The 21,261-nt window shown below is 41.6% G+C and overlaps 1 protein-coding gene across 24 annotated transcripts in view; it reads right to left on the bottom strand.

Annotated features, from left to right (window-relative positions):
* Positions 1–334: 334 nt before the first annotated feature.
* SOX6 (SRY-box transcription factor 6) overlaps positions 335–21,261 on the bottom strand; it is a 585,747-nt gene continuing 564,820 nt past the window's right edge. For all 24 annotated transcript variants that reach the window (XM_041730048.1, XM_041730065.1, XM_041730058.1 and 21 more), the window contains 2 exons: positions 18,108–18,324; positions 335–7,154 (listed from right to left, as the gene is read on the bottom strand). In XM_041730048.1, coding sequence (XP_041585982.1) covers positions 6,851–7,154; positions 18,108–18,324 — 521 coding nt within the window. In that variant the 3' untranslated portion in view covers positions 335–6,850. The remainder of the gene's footprint in view (positions 7,155–18,107; positions 18,325–21,261) is intronic.

The following is a 21,261-nucleotide window of genomic DNA, read 5'->3' as shown; positions in this document are numbered from 1 at the left end:
GCTCCTACCCCGGGATGCTCACAGCTTCCATAAACTGTGTCGCTGTCACACACAAGTCAGGCAAATGGGGAGTGACATTCTCATCTTCTCTTGACGAAAATCCACCTTGGATCGTGTTCCCACCTGTAGATCCGCAAGCATTTCCTGCCCCGCAGGTGCGCTGCACAAGGACCAAAGCAGGCCAATCCTTCCAGGCTGAGGCGTTGGCGGGCTCTGTGAGGCCTGCCCCCCCCGCAGGGCCCAAGCGGGGCAGGGCCCGAGAGCCCCGCAGCCGGGCATGGTGGGAGGGAGCCTGGTGTTTGCAGGGCACAGACAAGGCCGCACACAGAGGTCATAAAACAAAATTTATCTTTAATTTGTAAGTGTCAACAGCAGTACAAAAGATGGAGTGATGACGACTAGATTAAGGGTAGAGAGGACAGTCTTGAGGTAAATGAGCATAAATAGGCAGTTCTTATAGACACTCCCCTGAGGGGCCGAGGCCCCTTCATGGCATATACATTATCACCCAAAGATGGCATGTTTAACATATCAGGAAAGCACCTTGTGCAAAAAGAAAAAAAAAAAGTAGCTAAGGTGCCAACATACACCAGGATAGATAAAGACAGTGTGTCTTTCAATTTTGTCTTTTCCCTTAATTATGAGGCAGAGGACGGGAAGACCTTGAAAAGTGTCACTGAAAGGTTATTCAATGTCGAGTTTATCTCACGTCAATACTGCACAACGAAATCCAAGAAACGTGTGTATGCAACAAAGCTAAGAACAATGATTCATTCCTTTGAATTTGAAGAGATTCTTTTTTTTTTTCTTTTCCCATTTCTTTAATCCTTAGCAAACTTTTTTTTTCCATTATCAAGAGGAGAGTGTGAGAGAGATGTGATGGCAACCCTTAAGGTCATTTAAAAACTTTACACTGGACTGTACAAGATTTTTTTTTGATAAATTATTTACATTTTCAGACTTTCAAACATATTCAAAGCAGCAATAGACACTAGTTTTTATGGTTTTTGTTTTTTTTTTTTTTTCTAATTGCCCAAATAGTTACCAGCCATGGGCCAAGTAGGTACCTGCGTTATACATAGAATTTCTACAAAGAAAATCTGCAGTTAAATTTGCTGGAGGGTGTAGTAAATGCCCTTAGCATCCTACGGGCCACACCCGCAGGGTTGCTAGAGGAACCAAAGCACAGTACCTTGACAACAGCCCTACACGAACTTTACACTTTGAAACAGCAGCCAGCATGTCAGTCCAGCATGTCAGTGAATTGTGCTGATTAAATTAACATAGAATACAATCTCACAATATACATCACAAACAAATTACAAGGTCGGGAAATAAAAGAGTTACAGTAAGATAAGTTATGTAGTAACAGCTTATAAGCTTGTCTAAGGTAATAAAAATTTTACATGGCAAATACAATAATGAATGAACATAAATGCTAAGCATTCTAATTGGCTACAAGCTGGAGAAGGGTACAATAAAGACTGCACTTCCAAAAAAGCAAAGACACGTATGACAAAGGAAGACAAACGGAGAATGCACATGAGCAGATCTGCAATGTGCAGCATACAAAACAGTTAAATATTTGCACATTCCCCATACTCCAAGAGCACCAGCACTGAGGCCTCACCTTATGCTTGTGGTTTTTCAGGAATAAGAAACTACTGAGCAAGATAGCAAGATATGTCACCGAGTTGCCGTCAAGCGTTCATATAGCCACGGACCCCGGCCGGAAGAGTATCTGCACTAAACATTACCCTTCTGCTCCCTGGCCCCCCTCCCCGCTCTCCGCCTCCTCTAGCCCTGCCCCAAAGGTACCAGCGTTCCCAATACTTGTTCATGAGCTTTTGGAAAGCAATCTGTCCCCCAGAAGGAAAGATGGCAGGGGGGGTGGAAAGGAAACGTGTTTGCATATCAATATTTTCAATGCTATTAGCAGAGGGTTCCGCTCAACAGTATATGGCATCAGAAACAGGACATAATCGGCAGGAATAACAGATAGAAGTTGTTTATTAAGGAAGAAAACATGTCAGGGGGCAGATGACTTAAGGAAATGATGCAAGTGCTTCTGTAAAAGGACAAATGAGGTCATACAATATTATTATACTTTGAGAAGTGAGCTTGAAGTGCCAACTCAGTCCTTAGACAAACGTGCACAGAATCAGGCAAGGCTACAGCAACCATTCTTGTCATTTTCTCATTATGAAGGAAGATCCAGTAATAATTTCAATACATTCCTCTAGCTGCATTCTTTGTAGTTGTTGGCACTCGGTACAGGACTTCTCATACGGCTTAAAACTACTAAGTGATTCTTTTTCCTTTCTCTAATGAGTAGTTAGAGGTCAGCTCTTTGCAAAATGAGTAGATTGAGAGAAGCAGCCTCTGCCCGCGGTGTTCCACTGACCGGGCTGCCTTCCTCCTGGGGGTAGCTGGGCTTCCTCGGAACAATCCCCGCTTTCAGCTAAGTGCCTGAGCTCCTGGCTCGGGAGGGTGTGCTCCGAAGCAGCAGCCCGGCTTCATGAGGGAAAGAAAGAAGCCTTTAATTTCAGCCCTAGAGTGATCACACCCTTTTCAAACACCCCAGGCTCCGGTGGGGCTAATGTGCAGGGGAGGCCAGAGTTTGACAAGCTCAACAGCACTGTGAGCCCACACCTGAATTTAGAACTTGGCCTGGGAGACTGGCCCGGGACCCGGGCATATCGAATCAGGCCCGACCACAAGGCTGGGGAGTATCAAATACCAAATGAAGCAAACTGATGTGCTCCTAAAAGATCGAGCTGAATACATGTGAAAATGACAAATGTTCCCACCTTCCTGGAAAAGGTTCTGCTTCACCTCTGCCAAGGAGATGGAGAGACTGCCTGCCTGGCTGCTCCTGTCCACGGATTGACCTTTTCTTTCTCCTGTTCTCTGCCTTCCTTCCTTCCTTCCTTTCTTTCTCTGCCCTCCTTCCTGCCTGCCTTCCTTCTTTTTTGTCTTTCTTTCTTTCCTTCTTTTCTTTCCTTCCTTCCTTCCTATCCCATGTGGTCCATTTTTTTTAGGAGAGGATCGTGTGCCAGTGTCCCTATTCTAAGTGACAAGGAAAAACCCTGGTCCTGTAAGTTCTTTAACGCCATGGAGATCATTTTTCTTTGATTTGAAGATACTGTGAAATAGGAAGCACTGAAAACAGTTGATGAGCATTCTTTAATCTAATTGGCATGGTAGGACTTTTATTAACGGTCAATCTCAGAGGCAGATTTTTTTGCCTGTAGAATGGCATTCACGCTTGTTGCTATGAAATGGTCACAGAACTACCTTATAAGATTTATGTGGATTAACAAAAGCAAATTGACTCTCCCCCAGCTGTACTGGAAATTTAGTATGTTCAATTCATTGACTTTCTATAAGAAAAAAAAATCAGTAAAAGTCTGAGTCTGTGGACAGTGGATTCCAAACTGCATGGGAACCCGACTGAAGGGTTTTACTGCCCCAGCGACAGGTGGAACGCTGCTCTCTCACTGTGGCTGCTAATTCACTATCCCCATGAGGTACAGTGACTTGTCAACTTCTAGTCTGGACCAACATATATGGATAGAGAACGAAAAGGAAATACATAACTTATATCTCGCTAAGTATTCATGAACCAAAAATAAATTCTATTTCTATGTTATATTTACATAATTAGAAAAATCTAAAATGAGATGGTAAAGTCATAAAAACTTTGTTTAAGCCCCACTGAAAATAAAAAGAAGTGATCCCTATGATTGTCATTCTTAATTTCCATGGATATTTAGAGCCAAACTTGGCTAATAAATAGAATAAACTTCTAATAGGCAGAATTTAGATTCAAATACAGCATCACTGTTTGACCCAATGAAAGAGACGTTTACAATCAGATCATTCCTGAATAGCCTTTCACTTTTAAGAACATGGCTAGAAGTAACTGCACCCCAGTACTGAGGCAGAGCTGGAGCTAAAACAAAGTGTTCATACACACATGTATTTTGCATAAATAAATGAAATAACAAGACATAAAAATGACTCAAATCCGGCAACTGTGAGGCAAGCCCACACGAGTCGAAACAGATGACTTTTGTTCATGTCGTTTTCGTACAACAGTTTCACATTAGTCAGAAGTGATAAAAAATACCATTTATATCCAGTGCTTATAACACTTACGAAACAACATCTGTGAGTGTGTGTGTTTTTGTTGTTTTTTTTCTTTCTTTTTTTTTTTTTTAAACTACAAGCAAAATCAAGTTTCAGTCCTAAAGAACAGTCCTTTGTTCTCCACCAGCCCAGAATATTATTTTGGCATGGTCATAAAAACAAACAAAATTAACCTACTCTTCTAAATGTTTGCCTTTGTGCAAAATTAATTACATACAATACAATGCTAGCCATACAGCACTCTACCTATGCGGCAAAATAAAAAAAAAAAAAAAGGAGAGAGGAGGAGGAGGAGAGAGCAAAAGCACAAGTCAAAGAGAAAGAGAAAAAAAACAGGAGTATGAAGTGAGGAGGAGAGGTATATAATCAAAAGAAATCAGTAAGACAATAATAAATATTCATTTTTTGAGAAAATGACCTCCTCCTCATTTGAAATAAATGTACAAAAACAAAGTTCCAATCCCCGACCAATACGAAGAAGAAAACATTCCTATCAGTACCTTAATCAGCTTATGGAGAGCACTCCCAGCTAATGACACAGCCAGTAACGTCTTGGCTAGACCTATTTATTGCTAGTAGGTATGGCCTTGAGCACTCCTTAAATAAATATGAAGGTACACTATTTTCTTCCAAGTGACAAAATGGCTCAAGAAATCTGATGGGGCCGTTCCTATGTCCTGGTGATCAGATTCTGGGTTGTCCCATGAGGTGAACTGTCCCATTAACTGACATTTTCGCACCGAACCACTCCGGGTGAGGCTCCCTCCCCCACCATAGGCAGTCAGTCCTGGTTTCGGGAAGGTCAAAATGGCATGGTTGAGCTCCCTGTAGATAGGAGAGGGGGAATGAAGCCTCACTGCCTCCCAGCCCATCAGCAAATCTCCAGAGAAACCCTTATGTGACCAGTGCCTTTAACAGGGAGGCATGCCCCCGCCCACGTGGCCACCGATGGAGGGAGTGAGCCAGAGGAGCTCATCTGCTGCCCCAGGAGTCGTCCGTTCCCCAGAGTTAACAGTAGGAACATCCCCTATAGGGAATGTAGTTCCCCTCCTTCTCCTTCCCTATGGTTTTCTTTCATTCTCTGGATGTATCATGACTCTTTGCCTCTATCTTTGCCTTGAGGCTGTCCTGTGGCTTCTTGCATCTTGGGGAGTTTGCAAAAACACTCCCTAGATGTGCCAGATGCGACAAGGCAACTCAGGGTGGAGGTGCCAGCCCATGATGGCATCACCGTAGCCTCCTCCGTGGGCCACAACCTTGGGCTTTAGGCTTGGCTGCAGGACCCTCCTGCCTGGCAGTCACCACTGCTGACCCTTGCTGCCGGATGGCATTTAGGGGAAATGCCACTGATGCAGATCCTACCACTGTTGCTAAACTGAATTAGAGGGAAAGTCTGGCAAAAGGTTTGAGGTCACAGAGGACCTCAGGGGCGTACCTGTCGAAGTGTAAGACTCTACACCTGTATCCAAATATACAGCCCTGCAGCCAGATACACATTTATGTTTAAAAACAATATAAGTATTTGATAGAATCTCGTTTCAGAAATGCTTCCAGATGCTCTGGGGACATAAAATCACTATGTACATCTTTTGTATGTAGCAGGAGAAGGAGGTGAAAAGGGGCTGAAAAGGTCTTCAGGGAAGGAGGGTGAAAAACAAGAATTATTAAATTAATGCCACCAACATTTTTTTTCAAATAAATAGTAAGTGGACCCTTGACATTCTGGAATGAATAAATTATTTAAGAGAAAATGTGTTAAGACTGAATGTCAGGGTTAAAAGGCAAAGGGGTAATGGATGTAGTGAGAGGTGGTCTCAGGCAGAGAAGACCACCACGTCGGTATCTGGTGTGGTGATTGCTCTGGTGCGCGCACGTCGTAACGCGTCACACGCTGATGGCACGTCAAGAGGCAAACACGATTGGGTACATGCACTGTGGCAACCTTGTTCATTCCTTACAATATCTTGTCTCCAGATTCCTGAGTACTTTACCATTTTCTGGAAAAAAAAAATGTGTGGTTTGCTATTTTATTTTAAGATGCCAAAGATTGTCTAAGACTTCGCAGTGTCTCCTTTAAGACTTTTCAAAATATTAAGATTCAAAAGTTACGAAAAAAGTTTGGCACATTCAAAGTTTAACTCTACACATGGAAAAATGGAATTCCGAGGCCTTTTGAATATGCTCTACATGCAGCTGCACACGCTGTGGACTTGTCCTGTTTCACAATATGAAATCCTCAGTTGTTCTCTAAAATAATTCAGAATAAAAACACATTCACAACCTGTAGGCCGGCACAGCATACCTGAGTGAGAATGTTTAACCCCATCTAAAACAGTAACTTAAACCTTTATCAACATCCAAAAGAAAAAAAAATAGTAAGACAAAAATATAAGACTTGTAAGACAGCTATGGGTTGAGATAAGTTTTCAAGTCCTGGTGTCTCATATTTAATATGTCTTCACCTAAGTTTAAAAAAAAAACACAACAACAACAACAAGAACAATAACGACAAAAACTCAAGTTCATGAAAAATCCGGGAAAACTTAATCTGTCTCACACTTTACGAAACAATGAAGACCATTCTGCTGATGTAACTGGAGAGCCACAAATGCATGCGGGCTCTTTAAGAACTTTTTTTGTTGGGGGGGAGAGGGGAGGTGAAATGTCCAAGTACTTTGATTCGGCAAACACACACTCCTCAGTTGGCACTGACAGCTTCGGGGGCCTCGTTTTCGCTGCTATAGTCTGATTTGGGATCGTCGTCATAGTCGTCGTACATCTCCATTTCATCCTCTCCGTTGATCATCTCGTTGCCCGCGAGGCTCCCGCCGTCCGTCTTCAGGCCGTAGGCGCCCTGGATGCCCGGGAGGCTGGGCTCGGGGCTGGCCGAGGTGCTGGAGCAGTCAGAGGCCATCTGCGGGGACGGCGTGGTAGTTGCCATAGTGATAGCACCGGGATACACAACACCTGTTCCTGTGGTGATTGGAATCTGAGGCTGCTGCCTGTAGGGGTTCAAGAGATAGAATAAAACAGGGGGAAATACCGATCGATTCCTTCTTGGCGGCACTGGAACTCACCCCCCTACCCTGCGTTGCAAGAGGGGGGCTCCCTGATGCTATCCTTGGGCATTAGGCAATACGGCGGGGCCGTGTATTGATGGCTTTGAGACAAATGCTGTAGTCAATTCCAGAAGTTACACGCGACAACATTTTTTAAGATCTCCCAGGATGATAAAAGAAAAAAAAAAAAAGCCTGACGCCTATTTTACTGCCGCTGCTAAGCAGGCTTGTGTCTTCACCCTGGCTTGAGAACTGTTGGAAAGGGAAGATGGAGATGAGAAAGGATCAAGTGTGTCCCAGAGAGTCAGGCTCAGCCCAGCACACATCTGGCTCCCACGCAAACGTCTACCCGTTTGTGCGGCTGAACTTGTGGGGACGCTCCCTGAAGGAGCTTCTCTGGTCATCATCACGGGAGGATCATCCTGGACGTCGTGACGCCCGAGGCCCTGGGCTGCAGCTGGGCTGGAGGAGTCAGGAGAGAGGAGCAGCGAGGGCCCTGCCACTTGTCCGAATAGCACGCAGGGCCTCAGCCCAGCTCCTAGCCAGTGCCCGGGCTGCGTCACAGAGATCATTCTGTCACCATGGCCCTCTAGTTCAAATGCGCCTCCCGGGCCCTCCGTGAAGGTCCGCTGCCCCCTCTCGGGGAGACACCGCCCTCTGCCCCTCCATTCATTCCCCTTGAGGCCTTATAACCGGTTGAAAGAGTCAGACCTGGGGCGCCTGGCTCACAGCCTACGACTAAAGGGGTATTCTCACGGTTGCGGTGCTTACCAAGTGCTCCTAAACCTTAACGGACCATAATTACAATTTATTTTCATTTCAGAATATCACTGCAACTATCCTTTCTGAGCTTCGGTTTGCAAACCTTCACAAGAGCCGGGGGTCAGGGAAGTCTGGGAAGGTCCTTTCCCCTTTGGAGACTCATGACTTCTGGTCAGTCTGTCCCTTGAATAGTTCTTATTGACTCTCTACGATATTGTTCAAACTCTCCATCTACTTCAGTCTAGCAGAAAAATACCCCGCATCGATGAAGAAGTAGCTTAGTGACCAGCTATCCTTTGACATTTCCAGGATAATTTTCTCAAAAAGCCCTGCATGCCTTCCAGCCTGAGAGAGGGAAAAAATGATAGCAATGACCTGGAATCGCTGTGTGAGACACCTGACAAGGCTACCCTCGACGATCTCCTCCTGCCCCCACAAGGCCTCACAATGATTCCTTCACCTCTGACCAAACATAATATAGCAAATATTTTCACACTCATTACCTCATTTGATTAACATGGCAAGCCCAGGAGGTATTGTGGCGCCCAGTTTTCGGATGAAGAAAGTATAAGGCCTTGCTTAAAGCCCGGCACTCAACAACCAGCAGAGCCACCCTGGGAACCCAGGTCGCATGACATGAAATCCTATCGCTCTTTCCACTACGGATATTCAATATACAAATACACTGTGCTTACAACGGCTCATAAAAATTCCTGATTTCTACAGATCCTGTCTGTACCCGGTTGACTCTAAGCACCTGATATTGATCCATTTTCTATGATGTTCATGGTGATGTTTTTTTTATTGCAAGAAGATCATAGAGGAGTCTATATCTCTGCATAGAAACAATTCAGAAAACACTAGTTTCCCTTTCATAGAACCAAATTCTACAAATAGTATACTTCTGCTTTCTAACTTTTGGGCAAATTAATACAAAGTAAATTTCATGCTAGCCTGCCCAAGGCAGCGAATGCCTCATTAAATTTTTTACTGAACTTGGATAATTGCAGTAAAAATATTTTTGCCTTAATCACATAATGAGTGTAGAGTAAAAGCTTTTATTGCGATATTAACCCATTTTACAGATTTCCCAATTTGGTGAGCTAATCTATAACATAAACCCTACACACCATACACAATAGCAAGTGGTACACTTTCTTTTCATAAAGGACATTCTCTTTTCAGAAAGAACAGATGGTCAGTTTTGTGGTATTTTTTTAAACAAGATATCTGTATTTATCGCTCTATCAAATAAATCTGAATTGAGCTCCTATTATGTGCTGGTGACAATGCTTAGATGCTTTCACATTATCTTCCTCAATCCTCACAATAAGCCTAAGAATTGAATATTATTTCCCCTCTTTTATCCATGAAGTTACCAACTAAGTTTCAGAGAGTTTAAATTGGTGGTCCAAAGCCATACGAGTACCACAGCCAGGAGCTGAACCCTTTCTCAATGTCAAAAATTCTCTACTGGATATCAAGATCAGAGAGAGAAAGGCAAGCTCACATGATCAGAAAAATACTTGACAATATGAATCAGAATCAAACTTCCAAACTGGGATCCACATATTTAAAAATACTTGGACATTAATTTGGTAATGGAACATTAAAAACAACCAACCAATAAAACATCTGTACAACTTCCTTTCTAGATGGAGCACATGATATTCAAAAGCCTACCGCCGGTGGTGGAGGGACACCAGACTGTCACCCGCTGACCCCCTATCTACTTTCTGCTCCGTCACTGCCTCTTATTCCTTAAAGATGTTACAGCTCCGGGCTTACCGTCGATCTCACTTCAACATTTTTCCTGCCACAATTCTTGATGACTCACTATCCACAAAGGTGATAATTTCAGCACCTCGCTATGTCCATTCCTTGAGCTCCTCTCTGCGGTGATGATCTGGCCCCTCCCGGTATCAGCAGACCTTGTCATTTCCAGCTGTAACCACACCCCCATCTCCATTTTAAACATCCCCGCTCTCTGACCACCACATCTTATCTTTCCAAGTTTTCTTCCTCTAAAACCCCAGTCCAACAATTCTCCCACCCATCTATACTTCCTTGATCCTTCAACCAATTTTCACTATCCCTCTCCCTCCCCCTTGTGTCCTGACTTAACCTCTTTGCCCAGAATGAATTCTGTGGTTAGTGACAATCTCGCAGATTCTGTGGTTAGTCACTGTCTCCCCTCTCTTACATGGCAAAACTCTAACTCTCTGCCTACTTGTGATCACTCCCACGCAGCTGAACTTGGCTGCAGAAAACACGCTACCATGCATACCAGTCTCCGAATTTTTGGGCAGAATTTCAAACTGGCCTCTGGTGCTGTTGTACTTTCTCCTAGGCCATTCCTTCTTCTACTTTCCTAGACAATTATTTCCTACTTTCACAACTGTCCTCAGATGTCCAACGTCTCCCACATCCTCGCTCTCAGTTGATAACCTGGCTTTCCATTTCATGGAGCGATTAGAAGAGATTTTTCACAAGACCCCACCATCACATTTATCCATTTCCCTTGTCTGTTCTCCTAATTCTCTGTCTGCCTTCCTATATTTTGAATGAATTCATAATCCAATGTAAGGTGGACTCTTTTACATATGCACTGAATCTATCTGTTCTCACATAGGTAGGATCTCCTCCAGTAACTGTCTCTTTCATCTGCATGATCAATTTTCCCTCTTTCCTGGCTCATTCCCATTAGCTCATAAACATGCCACGATCCTTCCCACTTTAAAAAACAACAAAAACTCTCTCTTGACTCACAGCCCCTTCAGCTACTGCTCTGTTTCTCTATCTCCTTTAAAGCAAAGCTTTGAAAGACTCTGTATATTCACTCCCTTCAGTTCTTCTACTACATTCTTCAATCTGCTTCAATCACTCTCAGCACTGAAATCCAGCTTGTAAAAGTCACACTACCAATGATCTCCATGTTGTTAAATTCAAAAGTTAGTTCTTGGTCCTCATCTTACTGGACCTATGCCATGAGCAGCATTTTATATACTTGGCCACTTCTCCCCTTGCTGAACCGCTTTCTCCACTGTTTTCTGGTCTTCTTCCTGTCTCATTACTGCTCCTTCTAGGTCCCTGGATGTACCCTGCCCTCCTATAAACCGGGTATCTAAACTCTAAAGTACCCAATCAGTCCTTGTACCTTGTCTCTTCTCTATCTAAATTCATTCCCTTGGTGATCTTGTCCATTTTCCATAGCTTTGAATATTATCTAGCTGCTGACAACTCTCAAATCTGTATGTCCAGTAAGCACTACATTTCTAACTTCTAGAGTCATATAAGTATATAACTTCTTATTTGATTTGGATGTCAAAATATTGTCTCAGCCGTAGAGGTCTGAAACTAAACTCCGGATCACCTCCATAAACCTGCTCCTCTCATGGCCCTTCTGACCCTGGTTAATGATTACTCCATCTTTCTGGCTGCTCCGGCTAATCCTTGGTAACTGTGTGTCTCTCACCCCCTGTATCCAGTCCATCAGCAACTCCTAGAGGTCCGCGATCAGGAATACATCCAGAATCCCTCCACTTCTTGCTACCTCCACCGCTACCAATCTATTCAGGCCACCGTCAACTCTAATCTGGTTTATTTTAAGAACCCATCTCCTTGGGATCCCTGGGTGGCGCAGCAGTTTGGCGCCTGCCTTTGGCCCAGGGCGCGATCCTGGAGACCCAGGATCGAATCCTGCGTCGGACTCCCGGTGCATGGAGCCTGCTTCTCCCTCTGCCTGTGTCTCTGCCTCTCTCTGTGTGACTATCATAAATAAGTAAAAATTAAAAAAAAAATAAAAAAAGTAAAAAATAAAATAAAAAAAGAACCCGTCTCCTTATTTCAGCTGCACCCCCTTCAGACAATACTCAACACAGTAGATAGAGTGATCTTTTTAAAATCTAAGTCCGGTCACAGTACTTTTCTGCTTATGACCTTTCAATGTCTTTCCATCTCACTCAGGGTCAGATTCAAAGTCTTCAATGGCCAAAGGTCCTTTCACAGTTTGACTCCCTACTACCTTCTGACATCTCTTACTCTTCCCACCTACTCATTCTGCTCCTGCCACTCTGGCCTTGTTAACTTTTAAACATGTCAATCGCAACCTTCCCTCCATTCCTCTGCAGTTGCTGTTCTCCCTGCCTAACTCTTCTCCCAGAGACACACACGGCTTGTTCCCTCACTCTGCAGGCCTTTGGCTCAAGTATGAGCTGCTCAGTGAGGTTTTCTGTAGCCACTCTTTTTAAAATTGTGCTCAATCCTCCATACACTTTCCCTACTTTACCTCATTCTAAGGCACTTATTACTATTTGATATCTCTTTATTCATTTATTGATTGGTTATCTGACTTCCCCTGCTGGAATGTAAGCTTCATGAGGACATGAATTTTCACTGATACAGCTCTAAAACTTAGACAATGCCTGGAACACAGGTGGCACATTCCATATTGCATACAATGAATGAATGAATGAATGAATGAATGAATGAATGAATGAACAAACTAGTGAATGAGGGGGAAACAAATGAAAAAGCTGGGTAAACTATTTTAGAGAAGAAAAGATGTAAATGGGACTAGACATATGTGAGGGAAGACAGTGGAGAAGGAATATGAATATAACCATCTTTAAATGCTTGAATGGTTTTCTTTATAAAGAAGAGACTTGCACTAGAAAAGGGACCAAAAAGAGGATTAGAACTAAGCTACCAAGTAGCAGAAAGGTAGATCATTGCTCAGTTCAGAGAAAAGAACTTTCTAGCATTAGGACATGTTCCACAAAGAAACTAGCTCCCTTGGGAAGTGGTGAGGTCTCTAGCCGTAGAATAGTTCAAGCAGAACTCAGAGAGGGCTCCTACAATGGCTGGCTACTTGAAGTATATGACTTCTGAGGCCACTTCTAAGTTACCACTGATTCTATGGGTACAAAATCATAAGCTAACTATCATGCTGGTCTTGCTTTCTCATTGTTGTTACCAGCATAATAAAAGACTAAAAAATCAAGTGAGCATGGCTAATTATAGTTGCTGAATCTTGGCTTTCAAGGGTTTCCAAAATATTGCTCCACCCTACACACCCTACCTCTCTTACTTTTACTGCCAGGAATAATCCCTAGGCTAGCCTCCTTTTTAAAAAACTATTGAACATTTCTGAATTTCCCTCTGTGTGTTCATGCCCTTCTTCATGCTAAAATAGTTTTGACCCCTACTTTCCACCGCTCTACCCAAACCTCAAGTCCCCCTCCTCTAGAATGACCCATGATTAGTGAACCTAATGCATAGCAATCTCTCCTCTTCTGAGCTTTACTTGTTCTTGTCTATAAAATCAAAGTTAGTACTTCACTATACATTATGTGCAGCACAGGCAATGTATTCTCTCTGTGTTTATATGTATGTATAACAAACCAGTATTTGCTAATATGTTTTGTATGCATCTAGTTTCTCTGACTATAACACTCTCTGAAAGCTCATTGTGTACAGAATTAATGCCTCATGTCCTATATTAATTTAGTACAGTGCTGGCACATCACTGGTTTCAAATAAGCTCTTACCAATTGACGGACCAATCAATTAACAAAATGGAAAATCCAGCCAGCAGGCTCAAGCTTTGTCTATCGGAAATTACTTTCCTAAAAAGCATTTTTCCTTCCTTTACAGATCAATTACAAAGTCAAAATTCAAACACTGCAGATTTCACAAACAGGAATAGCTGGCAAGTATTGGGCCTTACAAATAATGAATGTGCACATCAAAACAAAAGTTGTAGATGTTTGTTAAAAGTATACACATGCAGCTGATATGAGCAGAGATAGCTAAGAACCCCTTCTCTCAGCCTAAGGTAAGGGTAGAGCTGCCTCTGATAGAGCTCAGCATTGTTGCACGGTTTCTGAATCACAAGAATATTTCTGGAGTATAGTCAGGCTTCACCAATTGCAAAAACTCCACATTAATTTGGCAAATCTCCCTTGTTTGTTGATCTTTCAGACTTTTACAGCATCTATAAATGAAGACAATGAAGTCTGTTTCATTATGAGATAAGCCTACACATCATACATCTCTGTAGTTGATATTGCAGTAAGAAACAGAAATAATGGCAGTCTTTTTATATTGCCTGTTAGAGAGCCTTAATCCAGCTTTCCCTACAGGAGGACAATACAGGAGGACAATCCAGCTTTCCCTACAGGAGGACAGCTAGTTTATACTAATCAATTATATTTATATATGTCCCATAGGTTTCACTCAACCCCTTTCAGACTAGGATCAAAATGGCAAATGTTCAAATTACTTCTAGCATAATGCGCTAGAATATAATTCTTTAGAATACAAAATATATATTTGGCATGTAGCCAAATTATTTTTCTAGAATAATAATATTTACTCTGATTCAGGGCTTCCTATGGGCCAGATGTTGGTCTAAGCACTTTAGATAGATCAAGCTATTCAATCTTTGGCAGGGCCCAATGGTGAGGGTATTATGGTCATTTCTCCATTCTATTTATGAGAAAATTGAAGTACCGAGAGTTGAAATAAGTTTCCCAAGGGCAAGTGGAGACTTTGGAGGAATAAATACTGGTGTGTATTAGTTCCTAGAGCTAGGAATAAGCATATCTAGTATTTGAGCCAGAATAGTCCAGCTCCAGAGTTGGTGTCCATAACCATTATGCTACACAGTCTTTAAAGAGTTTGTAGGCTCTATGTGAGAGACCTGTGTAAGGCTGAAAAGGTCACATATTTCACATTCACATAAGCCTGGTTTAAATCTCAGCTCTGCAATTTACTGGCTGTGTGGCCTTGGACAAATTATTTACCATCTCTGAACATTGTGTTTTTTGACCCCATAGTGAGGATGATACTGCTTATCTTGTAAATTTGTTGTCTTTGCAATATTCTGTACAAATCACTCATCACAGTATATAGCATATAGTAAGTGTTCAATAACTTATCATTATTAATATTCAAAAAGTAGCCCAAAACTTGATATTCTATAGTACCTACATAATTCTCTATGAGTTCACAGATAAATTATTGAATAAACTTCAAACAAATGAAAGTACATTTGGCTAGAATTCTTTGGGAAAAGACAATGTTGTAGCTGCATGTACCCTAATGAATATCACTTCAACATGAATAGTACTCATCAAAGTTATTAAAAGCCTTAACACTTAACCTGTCAATCAAAGGGGTTAAATCTAAGGTCAGAGCTAAACTTACTCTGTTTCATATTATTGATAAATTTATTTCATAATGGCTGAGTGAAAAAAATCTAACTCACTGAACTTTTAGTTGTATCGGCAGTAAAATGCATGACAATGTTGAGCAATATATGTAATTTTATTGGCTCGAAAGTTATGCATGTCTTTTCAAAACCAGCTATAAAAATTGATCTCACCCCCATTCCCTCAAGAAGTCAATAGCAATCTTTGAATTTCTTGTTTCTTTTCCCTCTTGTAATAACCTCACATCTAATGAAGATGAATTTCCAAAGATGAACCCCAGGGAGTTAATAATCTATCAAATACAACCACTTAAAAGAGAATACGAATCCTTAAGTAGAAATAATACCTGGCTTTATGTTGCAAATATTACCAAAGCTGGGCACAGGGAAATATTCAGCTTTGAAAATTAAAGAATAAGACTTTATGGTCATTGCCTGCACATCTGTAGCCCCGTTCCACTGTCTAAAATGATTCTTCCATAAAGGACCCTCTACATTCCCAGGAACAGGATCCTCAGTCTCTAAATTCCAAAGTTCCTTTAATGCCATCATTATACACAACAACCAAAGGTTCTAGGAGCTGTTTTTCAAATAGCACAGCCATACTCACAACTGTGCCAGAATAGGGCGATGAGGCATATTTTGAGGCAATTTGTGGTAAGGACAACTGCTCAGTCATTAGGCATGATGGTGGCAGAGACTCGGATTTAAACCTTCCCTCTTTCTCACCTTTTGGCAGCCGTAGGATCTTGATTTCTTTAATTTAGTTAGAGGATTTTGTGATTTATGTATCTAAAATGTCTAGTATACAGTGGGCTGTATACTAGACACTCAATAAATGGTAGATGGTGTTGTTTGAATTTTTTTTAAAATTTTACATGCATTGTTGTGTGATGAGGCAAGTTTGATCCAGAGCTACTTTGATGTACCCTTTGGTAAGGGAAATATTAAGTAGAATTACTGCATCTTATCCTTTCAAATACGTATCAGGGAACTAAAAATGGTACCCCTGACAGCCTTCCAGACTATAGCAGAAGAGACCCATTGTGTATCATTACATACACAGAGATATGACATGAAAAAGAGGTGGGAATCACAAAGGATCTCAAACTTAAACTTTGATTCTCTGCTCAAAAGAGATTACATACAGTCTCGTAGGGTTAAAAGAAGACATTTATCATACAGTTAAAATAAATGAGTATTTTGTTTCATGCGACTATACTTCCCAATGCACACTATGAATCCGTATTTTTCACAAATCATCGAAATCACCAGTAAATAGTCTACTTATTCTTCTGGTGTTAAAAGCATTGTTTTTAAAAATGCAAACATTTAGAATACAGAAGAATTTGATAAACCTGTCTTGGCATGGCTTCATCTGTTAATAGATTGGGATTCTCAAATAACAAAGTGGTTTAAGCCTCCCTTGACCTCGAAAAAGTTCTGCTACAGTGTAAAGAAACTCACTGATTATCTGCTGATACAAAATATAGTTTTATTAGTATAGTAAATCCACATTTAATGGTAACAGTAATGATAAGAAACTCACCTTTATTGATAATATACTAAGCAGGATAGAAGTACTTTCAAAAGCAGCGCCTCACTGAATCAACAATTGTACAAGACAGGTAGGAATATTTACTTCATTTCACATGTGAGGAAACAGAGGCTCAGAGAAGTTCAATAACTTGCCCAACTCGGTGGCACCGTGCTTGAACCTCTGCAGTCACATTCCGGAGCGCATGCCTCTCTCCAGAACACCCGAGTGTAGGGCACAGATTCACAACCCAGACTGCTTTCAATGGCCTTTTTTTTTCTTTTTGGTATTCTATTTACTATCCCAAATTAATTCTGTGCTTTCTAAACACATGCTTCTGAAGCTATCTATTCCATGGTGTTATTTTTTTAGTGTCCTTAAAAATAAACAGCTCTTTACTTTTCCTTTAAGGTACATCTTTTCGTCACCTGCAGGGGAAGCTGCCCCGTTTCCCTGCCATAGAATAGCACAGTTCCTCCACGCTCCCCCTAGTTAACAGTGAATCCAGCTGCCTTTTTACTTACTCTACTTTTCTCTTTTAAGCCCTACCCCAAGCATCTTCCCATTCTGATGGCAGCTGCCTCAGGCCAGTGCCTCCAGAAAGGTCCTCTGGTTTGTCACCCTCTAGGCCTGCTTCTATGCCTGGGCATGCTGGAACCTACAGGCATCTGCATCCCCACTTATCCCAACTACTGTGGTTATAAGGGGCCTCTTTTCAATGCAGACAGCCAGTCAGCCAAGTCGAAATTTATACCAGAAATCTATTACCTAATTTTTAAACAAAATGACATGAAATCAGACTTGAAGATATCAAAAACATGTCTAGTTTCTGATTTAAGCAAGAAAATCCACATTGTTATTGCTTCCACCACAGAATAATTTACTGCAACAGGAGTTCTGGATCTTACGCCAAAAATGAGGTCCTCTAACCAATGTCAAGGCCAATTATCTTGTGGTAGATCCCACAACAAAAGCAGACTATTGTGATTAGAATCAGAAGCACCACCCAGGGAAGCTGGAAAGCTTCTGGGGATTTCTTAAGTTAGTTTTTATTCTTTCTCCCTGTATGTCTGCTTAAATAAACTACCAGCAACTTGGTGTGTGGGCATCGAACATCTTAGATTAGTTTGGGAGACAAGGAGAGGGGAGACCAGGTTTGTTTTGAGCTATGGAGCAGGAGCCAGGCTGCAAGACTCTGTGTGTGTGTGTGTGTGTGTGTGTGTGTGTAATACTGCAAAGATCACTGCAACTGAGCCCCTGGGTAGATCTTGACCTCCTCCTCCCTTCCCTAATATCCTTCCCAAATCCACTGCCAGTAGCCATCCTGCAGTTTCCTACTGGGGAGGGAAAGCCCAGGTGGCTACGTTTGTTCAGGAACACTCACCCCACAGTAAAGAACTGCCTCATCTCCTGCCTCCGAGACCTCATCAGTTGCTTATACTCCCCGATCCGGAGCTTTTTGCCATCAACAATGCAGGTGCGTTTCGGTCGAGGTTTGTATTTATAGTTCGGGTACTTCTCTAAGTGGATCTTGCTTAGCCGGGCCTGTTCTTCGTAATAGGGTTGCTTCTCTTGGTTGGACATGGATTTCCAGCGAGACCCTAAACATAAAAATAGCCTTCAGTACCCAAGTGGTCAAGGTAACATATCGATGGCTAATGCTGTATATACCTTCCCACTGCTTCACTCACCTGTGCTCTGGGTAGCTCCTATTCTCACATACCACTGAGCCTCCCAAGTAGTCTTTTAGAGACATAGAGAGCAAAGAATAATTTTGCGTGTGATACATTTATTACGTTATTTTGTTTGATAACTTAAAGCTGGTGCTACACAAAAAGTATATTGTTTTTAAACACCTCTCTGCTGCTTAAAGATCACCTTGCGAATCCACTGTCCCTCCCCCATCTAACTGTCGATCACTCTCAAAGGGTGAAAAACCCAAACTTCCAAAGCATGCTCTTAAGCCTGACAGGATCCTCAGAAAAGGCTCTCCTGGTTGCAGAGATTCAAGCATCTCCCACACTTGTCCAAGCACCTTTAGGGAAGCTGCCCTGTGATACGGTGTTAGCAGATGTTGTTATATCCTTCCGTATTTAAAAGCCCACTGCACACACTGTCTCCCCTGGCCTGGGGTAATTAAAAAGCCTAAACTCTACCTAAGAAGTTATTGCTTTCGAACCGGAAGGTACAGTTGGAATTATATATACCATTTTCAAGTACTATAAACGTTCATTCATAGCTTTACCAATGACAGCACAAAAATTTTTAATGTGGTTTATAGAGGAAGAAGGAAAAGTATTCACTTCTCTAATATTGTTTATAAAGAATTATCTAAACACTTGACGAAGAAGGGATGTGTTTTTTTACATGTATCAAATTGCATTTTTGTGTCTCGCTGGTGAATAAAGCAGTAACAGCTGTGCTGACTGGATGTTAGCTATTCTTCAGTGGAGATTTTTCATACATAAACAAATGGAAAGTTGTACAAATATTCTCTGTAGCCAGCAATATCCTGGTCTGCTTTAATAGCACATCCATCCCTGTTCTTTCCTGATTGTTGTGCAAAAGTTGTGTAGAAAGTCTATGCAGATTGGCTTCTCTGTGTTCTGCTGACTCCCAGTAGCATAAAGCCTCAGTCAACAGAGGGTTCTCGCTACTCTTGAAATGCTTGTGCTTTAAAGTTTATATTTTAATGAATACACTTACTATATTCTTAATAGGTTTTTTTTCACAGAATGTACACCAATAATATAGATTTCCCACAGTGCCAAAATGGAAACAGAGAGGTTCTATGCCCATCTGAGTGCTTAAAATGCTGCTACTAAAATGTCAAAAAAAAAAAAAAAAAGAAAAGGAGATAGAAAGAAAAAAGAAAGAAAAGAAAGAAACAAAAAAAAAAAGAGAGAAAAAGAAAGAAAAGGAAAGGAAAAAAGAAAATTTCAAAGTTAGGTATCAATTTCAAGGAGAGAGAAACACTGATTTTCTTTTAAATGTCTGTTAATTGGAAAAAAAATTAATGTATCCATGAGGAGCATTTTGGCTTAAAAGATACTTAAGTCGAAAAAGAATAATACTATCCCCATGCATATCTCAGAAACTCTAAAAAGAACACCCTGCTTGGCTGTAATGACATTTAGTACCCATCTTGAAATTCAAAAATAAAAGGGAAAAACTTATCTTTTTTTTTTTTAACATTTTGCCACAATTAGATCTTAGGCATGTTGTAAATTTTCTTAGAGGTTACTGCCTCACCATGCCTCAGAACCAAGTTAAATTATTTATACAGTGACAAAACATGTGTATTTGTGTATGTCCAGATCACCAATATTTACTAAGGTTAAATATTTATTGCTTTTGAACAAAACATTTAAAAAATGAAAACCACAGTTTAAGTCTCTAATGTTTTTCAGCTTCTTAAACGGCTCCTTTAGAGATTTTGTCACATTGTGACAGCTTAAATAGAACAGTGCCTTCTGTGTTTTTTCTTTTTAAAGAGGAAACATGTTGACTGTAATGCCGCATGTTGAATAAAATATGTTCAATATGTTGAACGCAGTAATTCCAAACTGTATAATCTGCACTAGGCAAGCTTTACACTAACAGAACGAGGTTTTGAGTTTAATCCTGTGAAGCAGGAGAATCACCCTGGCAGTTTACCGCACATGGGGCCTCGCCGCCTGGGCTCTGCGTGCTCGACTCTCTGCTACGAAATTCAAACTAGTCCTATCTTATTAAAGTAAATGCACTTTTATTTGACAAGTTTTAAAGTCATCATTTGAGGCACTGTTCGACACTCCGTGAATTTCACACTGTTTGGGGGCTCACCCTAGTTCCCCGTGAGTTCTTTGGGGGGGAGGTTATGAACCCAAGAATGCCAAAGCAGAGACTCTAGGCTCTGGGTAGGATTCGGAGGCTTGAAGAAGGCTGAATAGGAAAAGGAAATACAGCTTGTCTCCAGGATCCCTGTTTAGCATGGCCTCTCAGAGTTGCCAAATTCAGTTTAACACACCATAAATAATTTTGTCTCTAAAATAAGTTGCAGGGGGACGCCTGGGTGGCTCGGGGGTTGAGCACCTGCCTTAGGCCAAGGGCGTGATCCTGGAGTCCTGGAATCGAGTCCCGCATCAGGTCCCCTGCATTGAGTCTGCTTCTCCCTCTGCCTGTCTCTGCCTGTGTGTGTGTGTGTGTGTGTGTGTGTATGAATAAATAAATAAAATCTTTAAACATAATAAAATAAAATAAAATAAAATAAAATAAAATAAAATAAAATAAAATGAAAGAAGTTGTAGGGTCTGCCTGGGTGGCTCAGCTGGTTAAGTATCTGCCTTGGGCTCAGGTCAGGATCCCAGGGTCCCAGGATGGAGCCCCGTTGGGAGGTGGGGAGTCTGCTTCTTCCTCTGCCCTTCGCCCTACTTGTGCCTCTCTCTTTCTCTCTCTCTCTCAAACACATAAACAAAATCTTTAATAAAATAAAGAAGTGTTAGTCCCTCCCTGGCACTTGGTGGCTGTTTAACCGCTAATCCTAAACACCAGGCTGC

This window comes from Vulpes lagopus, chromosome 15 (genome assembly GCF_018345385.1).
Source record: "Vulpes lagopus strain Blue_001 chromosome 15, ASM1834538v1, whole genome shotgun sequence".
Classification (NCBI taxonomy): Eukaryota; Metazoa; Chordata; class Mammalia; order Carnivora; family Canidae; genus Vulpes; species Vulpes lagopus.
Note: the sequence above shows the minus strand (reverse complement) of the source record. Positions and strands in the feature narration are given on the sequence as shown.